The sequence below is a fragment of the Canis lupus genome, chromosome X (assembly GCF_003254725.2).
Source record: "Canis lupus dingo isolate Sandy chromosome X, ASM325472v2, whole genome shotgun sequence".
Classification (NCBI taxonomy): Eukaryota; Metazoa; Chordata; class Mammalia; order Carnivora; family Canidae; genus Canis; species Canis lupus.
The window spans coordinates 118488316-118505278 of NC_064281.1; the positions used below are offsets into that span (position 1 = coordinate 118488316).

The 16963-nt window shown below is 51.7% G+C and overlaps 2 protein-coding genes across 2 annotated transcripts in view; both read right to left on the reverse strand.

The window, feature by feature from the left end:
* The window catches only part of LOC112663549 (melanoma-associated antigen 10-like), a 135510-nt gene extending 126525 nt beyond the window's left edge, over positions 1 to 8985 (reverse strand). The window contains exon 1 of the mRNA XM_049107691.1: positions 8790 to 8985. The gene's annotated coding sequence lies outside the window, so the exon portion shown is untranslated. The remainder of the gene's footprint in view (positions 1 to 8789) is intronic.
* The window catches only part of LOC112663802 (melanoma-associated antigen 10-like), a 331119-nt gene continuing 317966 nt past the window's right edge, over positions 3811 to 16963 (reverse strand). Inside the window, exons 2-3 of the mRNA XM_049107690.1 lie at positions 5530 to 5623; positions 3811 to 5367 (exon numbers count right to left, since the gene is read on the reverse strand). Coding sequence (XP_048963647.1) covers positions 4342 to 5346 — 1005 coding nt within the window. The 5' untranslated portion in view covers positions 5347 to 5367; positions 5530 to 5623 and the 3' untranslated portion in view covers positions 3811 to 4341. The remainder of the gene's footprint in view (positions 5368 to 5529; positions 5624 to 16963) is intronic.

Here is a 16963-nt window from a genome sequence, read left to right on the forward strand (position 1 = left end):
CCAGGCGGCTCGTTGCCAGACCCCGCTTCCACTCTGGCCTCCTCCGCATCGCGCACAACTCAGGACACATTCCCTCCACATAGGCCCTGGCCAGGTGACAACCCACCTTGCTCCTGCACAGCCGGACTGCCACAGGGGCATCCTCGGGGCCCAGGTCCTTGGCAGCTTCCACGTGGGGGTCCCAAGGGGCCTTCCCGGCACAGAGGTGTCTCTGCCGCCTGCATCTGCACAGAGCTCCTCGCCAACCTCACCAGTGGAAGAATCCCCCGCGGGCCCTGCCTGGCCTCTGAGGCCTTGTCCGAAGAGCCCACGGACAGCAAGGTCTCCTCCGGCCCTGCCCTGGCTGACGGGTGCTGGGCGGGTGCTGTCCTCAGCCGGGGCGTCTTGAGGACCCAGTTCAGCACCCCATGAGCCACCTGCTGATTAGTTGTGTCCCTGCAACCTGGAATAAACCAGATGCTCAGGAGGGGCCCGTCCAGGGAAGGAGGCATTAGAACATCCCTGGCAATGCAGTGGTGCAGGCGTCGTCCACACAGCCTTCAGCTGGACCAAACGGTGCTCCCAGAGCTCTGGGCAGAGTGTCCTCAGCAGGACAGGAAGCCCAGGGATGTTAGAGGCTGGCCCAGCCCACGGGACTCTCCGTGTCCCGTCCAGGGGCCAGACAGTCATGCTAGCCGGCTCCAGGCAATAGGTACCAAGTTTGCTCACTTGTGACCTGGGAGGGGAACGGGCCTGGGTAACACATCCTCAGCGGGAGAGCAGGACCTCCCTCCGTCCTAGGCCGGGGGATCAGAAGACGAGCGTTGCCTGGTTCCCAATCTCCACACCCGGGGATAGCAGACCTAGACACACGCTAACGACCGCGGGGTCTGTGGATGCCGTTGTGGACCGGGCCTTGTATGTCCGGGCGTCACTGTGCCCAACGCACAGCAATGTTTGACCTTGCAGGGAGACTATGCCCGTGTCACCATTGTGACCGTGTGACCCATGTGACTGTGCACAGGGTCAGCCTTGCGGAGCATCCATCGGGGGCAGGGGGATCCGTACAATGCCCCGTTCTGCTGAGCACCTGCCAAGGGTGAAGCCTGGTGGCTTGGGCCTCAGGGTCTTCCCTGCCATCAGTAGGAGTCCAGCTGTCCTCTGGGGAGGACATCGTACCAACACTCCACGTCCCATGATTGGGGGACCGTGGGAGTGCCGGGCACCGATGCCACCAGCAGCCTAATACAGGCTGCCACCCACACGGTCTCTTAGCGCCTCGGGGTCACCGTCATTCCTACTTGGATGGGAGGCCCCGGGGCCGTGTGGAGGCAGGACCGAGTGTGTGAGGAGGGAGAGGATCGCACACATACGGGGCGGGAGGAGCTGTGACTCCTCGAGGGTCGCCCTGGCATTCAGACTTGACTCTGCCCCATTCTGGCCCCTTCTCTACCAACTGACTGGGGCCCCATGTCGTCCTGCAGGCTCACTGCCCTGGAGAAGCTGTACATAGGCACCCAGCAGGCCAGCAGGTCAATACTCCACCCAGGGGGTCTCAGGAAGTGAACTGCATCCACACAGGGGACGGTCCTGGGGATTCTTGGCACACCCCCTCTCCCTGGGGGCGGGGCCAGTGTGGCTTGGCCAGCTCCGGGCCTGAGTACAGGCAGGGAGACCCAGGACAGTCCCAGGAATGACCCTAGGGCAGGTGCCAGCGGTATTTGTCACACAAGACAGGCAGGTAGAGGCCAGAAAACAGTTCAGAGCCCTGCCAGGGGTGTGCATTCAGAGCAGGCTTGGCCATCGCTGGGCTCGGGGGTCCTGAGGAGCAGGACCGCCGCCAAGGCGCCTCCTGCCAGGCTGTCAGAGCACCAATTAGGGCATTAGGAGAATGTTAGGACTTCATGCAGAGGACAGGGGACCTCGTGCATAATCCCCTGTGGCCTGGTGACAACTGCCAGATACCTGGCCGCTGTGTGTAAGGCAGACATTGTGGGACAGGACTTGGCACCTCGGAAATGCTCCTCTCCAAGGACCCTCGTGCTGGTGCTCGGGCATCCTGAGTACTGTACACCAGCAGTCCATGGTGGCCTGGATCAAACCCTGGGCCCCAGCAGTCAATTCCCTCCCAGGACACCTTGCAGGGTCCCCGCATCCAGCCGCGACTGTCCCAAAGGGCCTGCTCCTGGGACTTGTGCCAAGGCCACCAGCCTCAGGATGACGGGTACTCCTCCTTCCCCCTCTCGTGGGGCAGCCAATCTTCTGCACAGCCTGCATCCTGGGGACCAAAGGCCCTCCTGCTCGGCTGCCTGCAAAATCCTCATGTGAGCCTGTGGCCTGTGCAGTGTGGGGGAGCATCCCGGTGACCACCGCCGTCACCCACTACACTTTCTTCTGCTCAAACAGCCCGTTTCAGGACCCTAGGGTCCAAGGCGGCTCTGGGGATGCCTGAGAAGTCCACACTCCCTCCCTGGCTCAACCTCAGGAAGCCAACCTGGCAGGGGCCTTCATGAGGACATCAGCTTCACGGAGCAGTGGCTATGACCCAGAAGTTCTCTGACAAAAACCACCAGGCACAGTCACCATGGTCACCAGGCTAGGAGTGTCCTTTACTGGCCCCTAGGATGTGCACCACGGGCGTGGCCTGGTCAGCACCCCCAGGAGCACAGGTAGGCAGACAGGGGATCCCCATCTGGGGACCCTCACAGCAAGATGAGTGCCTGTGAGCAGCAGCACTAGGGAGAGAGCGGTTGGCAGTTGAGAGACAGGACCAAGCCCCAAGGTCTTCAGGCTGAGGCCATGGTCAGGAGAGACAGGGCATGGCGGGCAGCAGGGGCCGTGGGGGGCTGGGCCCCAGGAGCAGGATGCCCCAATCCCGACCTGGCCATCAGGCTGCAGGCTGCCAGCCTCCTGAATGAGCCTCGTGTGGGACCTGAGGGGATTAATGGCCAGGTTTCAGGGACCCGAGGGTCATGTGGCAGGAAGGACTGCCCACCAGCCCTCTCTGTGGGGCACAGAGGCTCGTCTACAGAATGATCCCAAGTGCCCACTGGCTGTGGGGCGGGTGCTTCCAAGGCAGGATCACAACTGATTGTCACTACTTTGCACACTCACGTGGCTAGTGGTTCAGGGGAGCGATCCCTCCTCAACCCTAGCACCTTGCTGCACTTCCCGTGGCAGGAAACTCGAAAATCTCCACGGGCTGACAATGTGCTCTTTCCCCTGATGCACTGCCACCTGCACTGCCCCATTTCAGGAGAGACCGGCACACGGGACCACTGGTGACTGAGGACCGTTAGCGGTTGGGACAAGGTCCAGCATTACTGTAACATCCACCACCACACCCCCTGCCCTAAGAATTTCCTGTTCCCGTGACATATCCCAGGATGGGAGAGCAAGGGGAACCAAAGAGAAACTGAGCAGAATGAGCTGTCTGCACACGACCCTCCCAGACCACATAGGATTCAATGGCCTTGACGCTGGGGCAGGCTTCTTGCCCCACTGGGGGCAACTCAAAACTCCCACAATTCCAGGAAAAGCTCAGGGTTGGAGGGCTAGTGCAGGTCTCAGGGCACCCTCACCGCATTCCTTCGGGACACTGGTTGCTTGACACAGTCCCCGAAGACGGCGTGACCAAAGGCCCCTCGTGACCTCACTGCTCACACACAGGGCCTTGCAGGGAGCAGAGCTCAGCCGCTGTGTGGCCCTGAGGGAGCTGCCGGCAGGGATCCTCGGCATTAGACAGGACCCTTCTTTCCCATTCCTGAAAATCCAAATGAATGTAGGAGCACACATCGACTTTACTATGGAAAAAGTGGCACACGGCAAGGGTAAGAAGCAAAAGTGAACAAGGTTTATTTTCCTATTTCCACACTCCAACACTTGCCTGCTCCACTCTTGGCCTTTCCAATAGATTCCATCGCCATTGCCCTGTGATTTCATTCAGAACCCAAACAAGGAGGGAGGGTCTCCTAACTTGTTTCCAGGACATGACAGAACACTTAAATCTTGAACAGGGGAAGTACGAACATGACAGGGTGTGTGTCACTCACACACTGGGCTGCGGGAACCTTCTATCTCAAGGAACAAACATGGGGAGCTTCCTCACAGAAACCAAACTCTGAATGTCGGGGTCATCGCAGAATCCAGGCCCCCAGAGAGGCTCTTGGACCTGCTTTCCCCCTACCTGCCCTGGCACTTAAATCCTGAGAATGCCCAGGTCTTCCTCTTTACACACCCAACCAGACAACACGGGGAGGAAGCACCCAGAAGCCTCCCTTCATGCCAGCCCCAAAAAAGCTTGGAAAGGGCCTGGCTGCCCCTGGAGCTGCGGTCCCCTCTTCCTTCTCTCAGAATCTTTTCTCACAGGACCAGGGAGGACCCCAGGTTGTTGCTACCAACCTGGAGCATGTAGATCATGACCTGCAACTTGCTGGTTTCCTCGGAGGCCCTGGGCCCCCACAGGAACTCGTTGCGGGCAGGGTCGCTGCCCGCCACCTGCCGGCGCTCCAGGTAGCCTTCCTGCACCCAGACGTTGGTGAGGAGGTCCCTGGGCTCCCCATAGACGATGTGTTCTTGGCCATCGTACACCCCTATGACCCCCAGAGCCTCCCACACCTCCTCCTCGGGGACACACCCATCCTGCAGGAGGATCAACCCCAGGACCAGCCCCAGGAGGCCGGTCTTGGGCAGGCCCCACTGATCGCTCAGCATCCCATCCCAGGTGAGGCCCAGGATGGGGTTGAGGATGTAGGAGTGCTGGCTGGGATCTACTTCAATCACATCTAGGCCAAAGACCAGCCGCAACCAGATGGATGCTTGGGTCAAGATGGCGGGGAAGTCGTCCTGGTATTCTGGGGTGAAGACCTCCAGCATCTCTGCCTTGCTGGTGGGCTGCTTGGTGCGATACTTGAGGAGTAGGAACATCACCAGTGCAGCTGTCTTCATTCGAAAACTGCCCTCCACCAAAGGCTCCTCGTCTCCTGCCTCCCCTGGGCCACTGGGGCCAGGAGGCTCGGGCTGGCCAAGGACACCAACTGCCCCACCACTTGGGGAGGTTTCGGCACTCTGAGAGCCCTGGGGATCACTTAGGGCCCCTGGAGCAGCAGACCCCTCCTCTGGGGGGGCAAAGACCATGCCAGAGGACAAGGAAGGGGAAGACGAGGAGGACCAGGAAGAGGAGGAGGAGGAGGATAGAGAGAGATGAGATAGGTGGTATGGGGGAGATGGGGTAGAGGGGGGAGGTGGAGCCTCCTCCTCCCCTTCCTCCTCCTCCTCAGCCCCAGACAGCTGGGCATCCACCAGGCCCTGGGCCTCCTCTAGGTCTTCTCCCTTCTTCGAAAGCTCGCTGCTCTTCCCTAGGGGCATGATGTCAGATTCAGGCTGAACCTGAAGAGAGAGGAGGGAGAGCTTGTCAGGGGGCAGCCCGGCCAAGATACCCCGAGGTGCCAAGGCTGACAGGGGGCTGTGCCGGGCTCCCCTGCAGAGGGCTCCCCTGTGCTGGGCTGGGAGAGTCACTGACATCAGGCTCAGAGAGAGCGTGCACCTCACCTGGACAAGTGGCTCTGGCCCGTGCCTCCTCTGCTCTGTGTCCTGAGGGACCCGCGCCTCAGACCGAGGCCTCCGCTGCCAGTTCCTGAAGTCCCTGCACGAGGGAAGGAGGAGGGTCCTCAGGATGCAGACTGCCAGCCCAGCCCTGGGGCCCAGTGTGGACAGGACGGCTGGCTCCCACTCTGGGATGTCCCTTGCAGTCCAGGAGGGACGGTCCCCGCCTGGGCCTCTCAAGGGTCTGCCCCGGCCCTGTCCTTCTCAGGCCAAATGTCCTTGCAGGAACACAGGGCCCCGACCCTGCACAGGAGGAAGCCAGGTGCCCAGCCCTGGCCACACCTGCCAAAGTCTCCAGGACTCCTCTTGGATCATGCACAAGGGATGGCCCAGCTCCTGCTTCCATCTGGGCTAGGATGGGGCATCTCTCGCTCTTCACCTGGACCCCATATAACCCTGGGAAGACTCCCCAGCTAGCCCTGATGCCACCCTCCTTGCCCTTCCTTTCAAGGGCCCCTGACACGACCCCTCACCAGCCAAAGTCCAGAGAAATCAGTCAGCCCACCCGTCCTGCCTCTCCCCATGGCCCACACAAGCAGTCGGGGCGGCCTGGTCCCTAGGGATCCTGTTGTGGGAGGCATCCCCTCATTTCTCACCTTGACCCCCGCCAGGTCCTGGACCAGGGCCAGGGCTAGGCACCCGCTTCATCTGCTGATCTGAGTAGACCCTCAGGCCCTGGCCCTCCCCTCCCTGAGCCCAGGGATCTGTAGAGGAGGAGGGGCTCCTTGGGACAGGCCCCACCCCGGTTTCCCTTCCCAGGGCTACCAGGGAGGGTACCAAGATTTCTGAACCATCCCCTTCTGTGCCTGAGGGCTGGCTTAGGAGTCACCCCCTCAATGTGGGGTGGGTGGGGGTCCTCACACTGACTTCTGGCAGGCTCTGAGAGTCCTGGGCGTCTACCCCCCAGGTGGGCTTGCCCACAAGCTCTTAATGGGACCTCTCCCAGTGGGGTCCTCACCTCCATCAGAATTGGGAGAGGAATAGGAGGAGGTACCCTGTCATGTCCTGTGTCCCCATCCAGGCAGATCACAAACACAAACCCCCCAGACTCCCAGCAAGATCAAGAAGGGCTGGCCTGTTGCCCGGCTCCTGTGTCCTGGGGGTTCATGCCCTCAGGCTCCTGAGAGTGTCCTCAGGATTATCCTGCCAGGGCCTGCTCTTCCTCCGGGCCCCCATCCTCCCATAGAGGACATGTGCCCCTCACACCAAGATCATACCAACCCCAGTTCAGCCCACCTTCCTGCCGCCCACCCGCCCCAGGGACAAGTGAGCATTCCACTGAGGGCCAGCGCTCTCCCATCCTCCGTGGGCTGCCCACAGGTCAGTGCCCCACTCCTCTGCACTGGCTTTTTTGCTCATGGGCCGGGTGGGGCCAGCAAGGCCGTCCACAGGGTCCTCACCCTGACTCCCCGCAGGCTGTGTGCCCTCCAAACACACCCTCTCCAACCAACCCCAAGACCCTGCTCCATTGAAGCAGAAGCCCTCAGGCCCTAACACCCAGACGTGGACATCAGGACGGCAGCATGGGCTCATCTTGCACGGGGTCCTCCTTCCTCCCTGGACTGCACGTGCTGGGGCCCAGGGTCCCTCAGTCCTCGCTGTGGTCCTCACCTTCAATCCCCTCAGGCCCCAGGTCGGCCCTGGGCAGTCTCCAACCCCACTCCTTCCACCAAGCCCCCAAGCTCTAGGAGACTTGGCTGCCAAGCCAGAGCATGCCCCAAGTGGTCATTGGGCCCCAGGGGCTCCCAGGACCCATTCTAGGCTGCGTCTCTAGGACTGCAGTGCCCCTGCAGCCCTGGACTTGGCTGCCAGCCACACGTGGGCCATTGCCCCCCACCCCACCCGACCGGACCCCACCACCGCCCACACCCTGGAGGCAGTGCTCCACCCAATGGCCACAGGTGTGGGAGGCCCCATCTCACAAGCCTCCACGCAGTTCGGGACTTGTCCACCACCCGGCAGCCTCCCAAGGCTGAAGCAGGGGCAGGGCCGTATCGCTGGGGGCTCCCTGGGGACCCACTCCCTCGGGGGTCTCAGTCCCTCGGGGGTCCTCGCCTCCAGCCCTAGCAGACCCCGGGCCCCTGGCGCAGACTACCGGAGGTCAGGCCGCTCACAGTCAGGCCCTCCCCTCCTCCCAGACCCCACCGGGGAAAGGGAGTGACTGTCTTTCCATCAGGACCATGACCCAGCCTGGGGGCTTCCCAGGGCTCACAGAGGGGGCTGAGCTGGGGGGCGGAGGACAGACTCCCTGGGCCCTTCTTCCCCACCCCTGCTGGCGGGGCTCCCTGGGCGCCTGGGCCTCTGCCTGGCTCCACTCGGCCTGCCTCCCAGGACTGACTGTGGACTGGGGTGCAGGGTCCGTCCGTCCTCCATGGACATCCTCGCCAGGAACCCAGCAGGACCTGGGCCCACCCTCTGCTCCCTCAGGGAGGCCCTGCTCTGAACACCAGCCCCCTGGTCTCTCAGAGCCCGGATGCGGAGGGGGGCCTCACCACGTGTTCCCAACCCCCCCCACGACCTTCCCGGGCCAACTCTGGGCTGGGGTGCGGGGTCCCCTGGGCATCTTCCGCATCCTCACCGGGATTCCCAGCAGCACCCGGGGCCCTCCCCTCTGCCCACGTGTCCTAGGTCCTGCTCCTGATGCCAGGTGCCCCCAGTGCCTCAGGAGGCCCGGATGTGGAAGTCTGAGCACCCATATTCCCACGTGAGGGCAAGTCCCTATCCCCCGGGGGGCTTCACAGCCCTGGCGACCCTCTACCGGGGTCCACTCTGTCCCCCTCAGGGTCCATCCCTCGCCTCCCCTTAGCCCCGGGACCCTCCCCTCCGCCCTCAGCGTCTGCTCCCGCCACACCAGGCCTCAGGCTCTCGGGTACCCGGATGTGCCAGGCCTGCCGCACCCGCCGCCACCATCTGGCCTCATCCCGCTCCTTAGTGGCCTTCCCGGGCTCACCGTGGGCCCTGACCTCTGCCGGGTCCCCTCTGTCCTGGGCTCCTGGGTCCCCGCCGTGTCACCGCGTCCCCACCGGCACTCCCTGTGTCCCTGCCCCTCTCAGGCCACTGCCCCAGGCCCTGGCATCCAGGCCTCAGCTCGACGCCGCGGCCCCGCCTTCCCCCGCGTGGTCTCTCAGGGTTCAGAAAGGGCCCCCCCACCCCCCGCCGCCCTCCGGGGCCCCTCCCCCGCCCTCGAAGCCCCCTCCCGGGGCTACCTGCTGCCCGGCTGCCGCCGGCCCGGGCCTGGCCTCCTTCCAGGGGACCCCAATGCGCCCCCCACACGAGGCCCTCCGCTCCCTCAGACCTCCGAGGCGGAAGTCGGCCCACGTCACATCCGGACCCCGTGCCAGGGGTCCCTAAGGGCTGGTTGCACGTCCGCGGGAGATGGGCTCCCCGTGGCAGGGGTAGGAGGACACCTGTGGGAGGCTCCCTGGGTCCTCTCGCGGGTCCTCCCTCCCTGGACTCGCGAGATCTGCCTATTTTCCTGTATTTTATGTGTTTAATAAGTCAAATTCTTTTCTCAGTACAGACACATGGGCACTTCTATTACACTTTGGGTTAAAATACAACACAATTGTATATATTTGTGTTGTTTAACTTGTTCCAGGTTTGGCCACTGGGCGCTCTTCCTGTTAGCTCCCTCTGTGTATACCTTCGTCACGCCCCTGGCAATGTTTCCATTGCTTTGTTTTTATGTATTTTTTTTTTTAGCATTTCTTTATTTTCAGGCACTACAAGGTGCTTCCGGCTCATCTTGCATATTTCCCTGTCCCATTTCTAGAATCAGCAATTCTTCCATGGAGCCCTTGTTCCATTTACCGTAGTACAGTATGAGAAACATAGGTCTGTGCACTATGTACACACATTGCATCTGTGGTCATTGCTCCTACGGCTCCTTGGCTGACAAGGAAGAAATTACATGTGTGTTCACTACCCTGTGTGTATTCACATATGTATACAAATTTTAGATGTAATCATCTATATGTGCATTAAGCTACATAAGAGTTTTTACTGATGTTTTTGGCTCTAATCCTCCACCACCTAGATCACTATAGCTTCCTCCTCTACGGTGAAAAACCTTGAGATTTGGACGTTGTTTATATGTCAGTGTCCTGTTGTCTCTGCTGGGTAGCCCCCAGGGCTTGGTAATCTCTGAAGGAGCTGCTGAAACAGAATTTGTGGATGGGCTAAGCATCAGTTCAGCTCCAGAACTCCCTGGAACCTCATCAAAGTTTTGCCTGCCCTCTAGCCTCTGGACTCTGATAAGCCTACCTGGCCCCTGTCTATGGAGCTCTTGAAAGGTCAAGAGTACCCGTTATTTGACTGTATGAACTGGTGAACAATTCAACTTTTGATGCTTTTGGGGGTTGAGATCACCTGTAACTAACTTTGGTCTTCCTTATCTGTCTGGAAAGTATTTCTTTCTACCAGAGCATGAGCTACAGGGTAAGCTGGACCCCAAGATGAGTCTTTGTTTCCTCACCTTTATTTAGCTTTATGACTCAGGGCATGTTATATGAGCTTTTGGTGCCTCAGTGCTTTTTCTCTGTTCTGTATTTGAATAGTCACTGGGAAGCTCCTCGAGGCTGGCAATTAGACTCTACCCAGAGGGAGGGCAGGATAGCTGGATGAAAAACAGACCCCCCTCAGATTCGACAGCTGACAACCCTGCTATATGTTACTCATCCTTAAAACCAACTTATATAATGATATACATTCTCCAGTGAGTGTTAGAAACCTAATTAGAAATTGAGAAATGTGCCCAAGTTCTCAGATTAAAGGTGATACATCATGGGAAATCATGAGTTGATACTTTGATTGATTATGATCAATCAAGTAATAATGATTCTCTCAAGCTGTTCCTTAAATAAATACCATAACATTGCCTATTTGAAACTCTGCTATGGTGGAAAGTGTGACTGTTTTCCATAACAATACTAGATGAATGCTGAAGGTATTGCTCTAATCACAAAAACTCTCAAATTGACTGGAAATGAAGACAGTATACTAGGTCACCTTCTGTGATGTGGTGTAGCGTGGTATGGCCTAACACAAACTAAAAGAACACCTGCAAAGATTGGGATTTCAATTTTGATTCGATACATTGAATGAAATTTCCATGAAATCAGTATGTGACAGCTAAGAAAAGCTGGTTCATTGAAAAGACCAAAGATTTTGACAAACATTTAGTAAGAGAGAGAGAAAAAAAAAGACTCAACTACTAATATAAAAAAAAGTTGGGGTAGTATTACAGATCTTTTTTTTTTTTTTTTTTCAGATCTTTTTTTTAAAGACGGTTTTATTTATTTACTTATGAGAGAGGCAGAGACATAGGCAGAGGGAGAAGCAGGCTCCCTGCGGGGAGGCTGATGTGGGACAGGAAGCCAGGACTCTGGGATCATGCCCTGAGCCAAAGGTAGATGCTCAACCCCTGAGCCACCCAGGCACCCCAGTATTATAGGTCTTAAAGAAACAAACAGGATAGTAAGAGAGTACTCTGAACAATTATACTCCAAGAAATTATATAACCTAAATGAACTGGGTATATTTTTAAAGACATAAACAACTAAAGTAACTCAAGAGGAAAAGAAAATTCAAACAGATCTAATAGGTAAGGAGAATGAATCTGTGATCAAAAATGTCAAAGAAGTAACATCCCAAGACCAGGTGACTTCACTCATGGATTCCACGAATACTTGAAAGAAAAATTTATACAAATCCTCAATTTCTTCCCAAAATATGGAAGTGGAGGGAATACTTCCTTTCTCGTTCTGTATGTGAGGTCAGCAATATGGAGGTAGTAAAGCTTGACAAAGACATAAAAAAAAAAAAGAACTGACACACTTACATGATAAAAAAAAACTTTCAACAAACTAGAAATAAAAGAAAACTTTAACATGATTAAAGGCATTCACGAAAAATCCACATCTAACATACTGAATGGTCAAAGACTGAAATTTTCCCATTAAGCCAAGAAATAAGAAATAAACCAAGGGGCACCTACGTGGCTCAACCGGTTAAGCAGCTGGCTCTTGATTTCTACTCAGGTCATGATCTCAGGATTGTTAGATCAGGCCCTGCATTGGGCTCCATGCTCAGGGCCGTCTGCCTGAGATTCTCTCTCTTCCTCTTCCTCTCCCTCTCCACTGCTCTCTCTCCCTAAAATAAATAATAATATTCCTTTAAAAGCCTAGAATGCCTGCTTTTGCTGCTTTTATGTTATTATACTGAAAGTGCTAGCCAGAGTGATTAGGCAAAAAATATTTTTTAATAAATAATAAATAAATAATCATAATAATAAAGATAAACTATGTGGGGAAAAAAGTAAAAAGAAAAGAATTAAAAGCAGAAGAAAATACTTAAAAATACGTTTATCCCAGGAAATATAAGACATGTACATTACAACTTACAACATATTGCTCGAAGAATTTAAGAAGATTTCAGTATTTGGAAAGATACCTTGCGTTCATGGAGTTGAAGACTTAATTTTTTTAAGATAGCAGTTGTATTAAACCAATTTACAGATTGAATACAATCCATATAAGAAATCCCAAAACCTGTTTGAAGAAATGGAAAAGCTGATTCCAAAGTGTATATAAAGGGACGCCAGGATAGCTCAGGGGTTGAGCATCTGCCTTTGGCTCAGGTGGTGAAACCATGGTCCTGGGATATAGTCCCGCAGGGAGTCTGCTTCTCCTTCTGCCTATGTTTCTACTCTCTCTCTGTGTCTCTCATGAATAAATAAATAAAATATAATAAATAAATAAATAAATAAATAAATAAATAAATAAATAAATAGTATATGGAGTGCAGATGCCCCTTTGGATAATTATGTTGGTATCGTTTAGGTAAATACCTCATAGAAAAGAATCAAGAGGGATCCCTGGGTGGCGCAGCGGTTTGGCGCCTGCCTTTGGCCCAGGGCGCGATCCTGGAGACCCAGGATCGAATCCCACATCGGGCTCCCGGTGCATGGAGCCTGCTTCTCCCTCTGCCTGTCTCTGCGCCTCTCTCTCTCTCTCTGTGACTATCATAAATAAATAAAATTTAAAAAAAAAAAAAAAAAAAAAAAAAAAAAAAAAAAAAGAAAAGAATCAAGATGTCCATCAATAGAATAATGGAAAAAGAAGATGTGATATATACATATATATATATATATATATATATATATATTCCATTATATATATAATATATAAATTTATATAATGGAATATATATATAATGGAAGATAGATAGATAGATAGATAGATAATGGAATATTACTGCCTGGAACATTGGTAGTAGGAATAAAAAATAGTGCAACTTTAGTGAAAGATGTTTACACTGGTAAAAGTGTATCAGATTGTCAAAAAGTTAAACTTTATATTTTATATTTATAAATATTTATATTCATATGTTTACTTTAATTTGTATGACTATCAATTCCACTCCTATCTATATACTCAAAAAAATGGAAAACAGACCAAGGTCAGGATGACAGCTCCCCATGTGATGGTATTTGGAGATAGGCCTTCGGGAGACAGAATTAGATGAGTTTATGGTGGTGGGATCCCCCATGATGGGATTAGTGTAATTATACTATCTTTCTTTGTGTGAGCACGGACAAAAGGACATATGAGGATGCAGAACAAAAGTGCCCATCTGCAAGCCAAGAGGGATTCAACTGAAATCAATAGATTTCCCACCACATCACCCTTTTCTCCCCTTGCAGTTATTGTTCTTGAGGGCAAAAAGCAGGTCAAATTTTGTGACATTCCCATAATCTGAATTATGTTGAACAAAACATTTTGGTGTCCTTAAGCATGTATTTTGACCTCCTAGTTCTTTAAATTGATAGTCTCAAATAGACACTTGATCAATTTAAGTTTACATGTTTGTTTTTCTACTGTATTTTCTTTTTTAAAAAATAACAAGATTGGTACATAGATAATGCTACATACTTCCATTATGAGGAACATATTATCCATTGTCCTCTGTGCCGAAGTTGGCACTCATTGATGATCATCACTTTTATTTGTGTGTTGGGGGTTGCAGACTGGTAATTTTCTAGTTCTCTCATTTGTTCTTAGCGTATTAATTGAAAAACTTCTATGTATAAAAATTTCCTCATCCATCATTTGGTTATCCTGAGAGGATCATGTATTTATTCTGTGTCTTTACATCATTTAAATATATTCTGCATCTATATTTTGTACAGTTTTAACAAACACTGTTTACTTGTGATTTTTCTCCTTAGTACCTTGTCATATTTGCAAAAATATGTCGTTTTTTTTTATAAATTTTTATTTATTTATGATAGTCACAGAGAGAGAAAGAGAGGCAGAGACAAAGGCAGAGAGAAGCAGGCTCCATGCACCGGGAGCCCGACGTGGGAATCGATCCTGGGTCTCCAGGATCGCGCCCTAGGCCAAAGGCAGGCGCCAAACCGCTGCGCCACCCAGGGATCCCAAATATGTCGGTTTTATGAGTATTTTCAAAGAGTTGGCATTTGTTAGTTGGTCTTACTGCTCTCTAAGATGTTATTTCTACACTTATCTTCATTATTTCCAACCTTTTACTCCTTTGGGTTCAATACAATGTTCATGCCCTAGCTTCTTGAATTTCTTGGGTACTTTAACTACTTCTTTTCTCTGATGCATCTATTTAAGACTATATATTTATTTTTGATATCCAATTGGGCTATACCGCACATGTCATGCTATAAGCTTCATGCGTATTGTTTGAATTTTTAAAAATATTTATTTATTCTTTTTGAGGGGGTGCAGAGGGAGAGAGAAAATCTTTTATTTTCTATATTTTTTATTGGAGTTCGATTTGCCAACATATAGTATAACACTCAGTGCTCATCCCATCAAGTGCCCCCCTCAGTGCCCATCACCCAGTCACCCCTTCCCCCTGCCCACCTCCCTTTCCACTACCCCTTGTTCATTTCCATTTCCCCTAGTTAGGAGTCTCTTATGGTTTGTCACTCTCTCCGATATTTTCCACTCATTTTCTCTCCTTTCCCTTTTAATCCCTTTCATTATTTTGTATATTCCCCAAATCAATGAAAACATATAATATTTGTCTTTCTCCAATTGACTTACTTCACTCAGCATAATACCCTCTAGTTCAGAGAGAGAAAACCTTAAGGAGACTCCCCACTGGTCACAGGGCCCAACATGGGGCTCAGTCTCACGACCCCGAGGTCATGACCTGAGCCGAAATCTAGAATAGGATGCTCAACTGACTTAGCCACCCAGGTGCCCCTGTATTGCTCAAATTTTTAACAAGTTGACTAGATCATTCTATTACTTATGCTACTGGAGGATTTTCAAAGTATATCTCAAAATTAGGAAGTGTAAAATTATTTCGAGAAGTCTGCAAAGATGGTAAGAGTGTTAGAATGTTATTTGGAGGAAGTTGTGGGGTTCAGCAGTTTCATTTTATTTTTGTTATTAATTCTGGAAGAAACTTAAACATAATTAGCTGCTGGTGACAGAGTTGAGTTTAACCCAGGGATGCAAAGAAGTTTAATGCTAGTAGATCAACCAATATAATTGGCCACATGTAATAGTCAGGATGGTTCAAGAAAATCAAAGCCACTGTAAATATTTAACAAGGAGGAAATTTAGTGCAAGGAATTGGTCATGCAAGTGATAGAGAAGCCAAGCAGAGGAGAATTGGGAAGCCCAATAATTAGCATTACAAGGAAATCACTCCCACCTCTAGGCCTGAAGAACAAAGAGGGGAAAGCATGTTACTCGAACCTGGGTTCAGGATTCAGCAGAATCCAGGGCCATGATGGGTCAATCTGATGTAGCTGGAGCCAAGAAGAATATGTAGCCATTGAAGGAAATGCCAGTTGATATAGAAGAAGGAGGAGAAAATCTCTGACTCCTCTATCCTTCTGGGTTCTAATCTCTTAATGGTGTGTCAATTAGCTGAACGAGAATGGCAGCCAAACGTTGGTGAGTTTAGGAATTGTAACCTACAGGGGCAGCCCTTGCACAATCTAGAGCAGAATTGGGAAGAAAGGGTGGATCTGGCGGGGAGTAGGACCAGGATTGCCTTATATTACATTAACAGATTGAATGAGAAAAATCAGATCTAAATCGATATAGAAAAGTGTCTAATCAAAATTAACATCCATTCATAATAAAAAAAAAGAGATGTCAGTCCAAAGTATTAGACTGGGACTATGGGTTTTGGGGAGGAAGCCCAGAGAGATAATGTGCTATTCTCATCACATCACATCAAGGACACATACTATGAACATGATTTGTCACCATTAACGTTGACCTTTATCACCCAGCTGTGGTAGTGTTCCTCAGGTTTCTGCTTCTCTGGAGCTCAGGTGCAGAGGTAAGGAAGGGAGGGAAAGGAGGGGTCAGCACTTGGCTAATTTCCTAAATTACCAGCCCAGGCATCAGCACTAACCGTAGCCAACTTGTCACGCAGATTAGAACCCAACAAAAATAATTCAACCTCTACTTCCTGCAGTGTAACAGAAGTCATCTAATGTGGACAAAAATGAAAAGGATCATGGTGTATATAGAGGTGATAAGGGAGTTTGGGTCCCTCTTTAGACGGAGCCTGAATATCAGAGTACAGCACACGAACCTTACTTTGTGAGTGGCAGGGAATTAAGTAGCGGAGTGCCACGATCACAGCTGGCCTCTCATCCTTCCTTCTTCTTAGTAGTGGAGTTCGCAGCTATTTTCTCATGTACTGCCTGTTTGCTCACCTTCCTCACTGGATGTTAGGAAGGGTTAAAAGTGTTTAGTAAGACATGTATTTATCAGTACCTCAGAAGGGCGCCATTTAAACTCCTATATGAGAATGATACTTTGCTCATTTGGAGACCAAAATATTTCATAAGAACCACATTTGGTTTATGTGTATGTTCCCTCTTGACTCTCTCAGGGTAAGCTCTATCCAGTGGCAGCTCTACATCATGGCCCCAAACCCAGGAAAGCAGGAAGTCTTGATGAAGAACTGGAAACACCAGCTGCATTTCCCTATTGGATGGCCCAAATCCTCTAACCTATGGTCATGTACACAATTATATTTTCCATCTGGGTCTCACTTGTAGTTTTTTTTTTTTTTTTTTTTTTGCTGGGGTATCACCTTGACTAGCTTGATTTCTCTATCACTAGAATGGTGGAGTTTCTAACCAGACACAAATTCTTAGCTTTTGACTTAAGCAAAAGTGAACTAACTCACTGCATACTTGCCTCACACGCTCACTTCACAGTAACAGTGATAGGAAATTGTAACCCAGAATTCGGGCTGTGCAGGCGCTTGTTTCTTGGTACTGACATTGAATGTGTACACCAGCAGGAGAGGGGCCACTATGTTCCCCCAATTAGAAATAGAGTTAAAAGTCTCTGTCTCTTGGGCAGCCCGG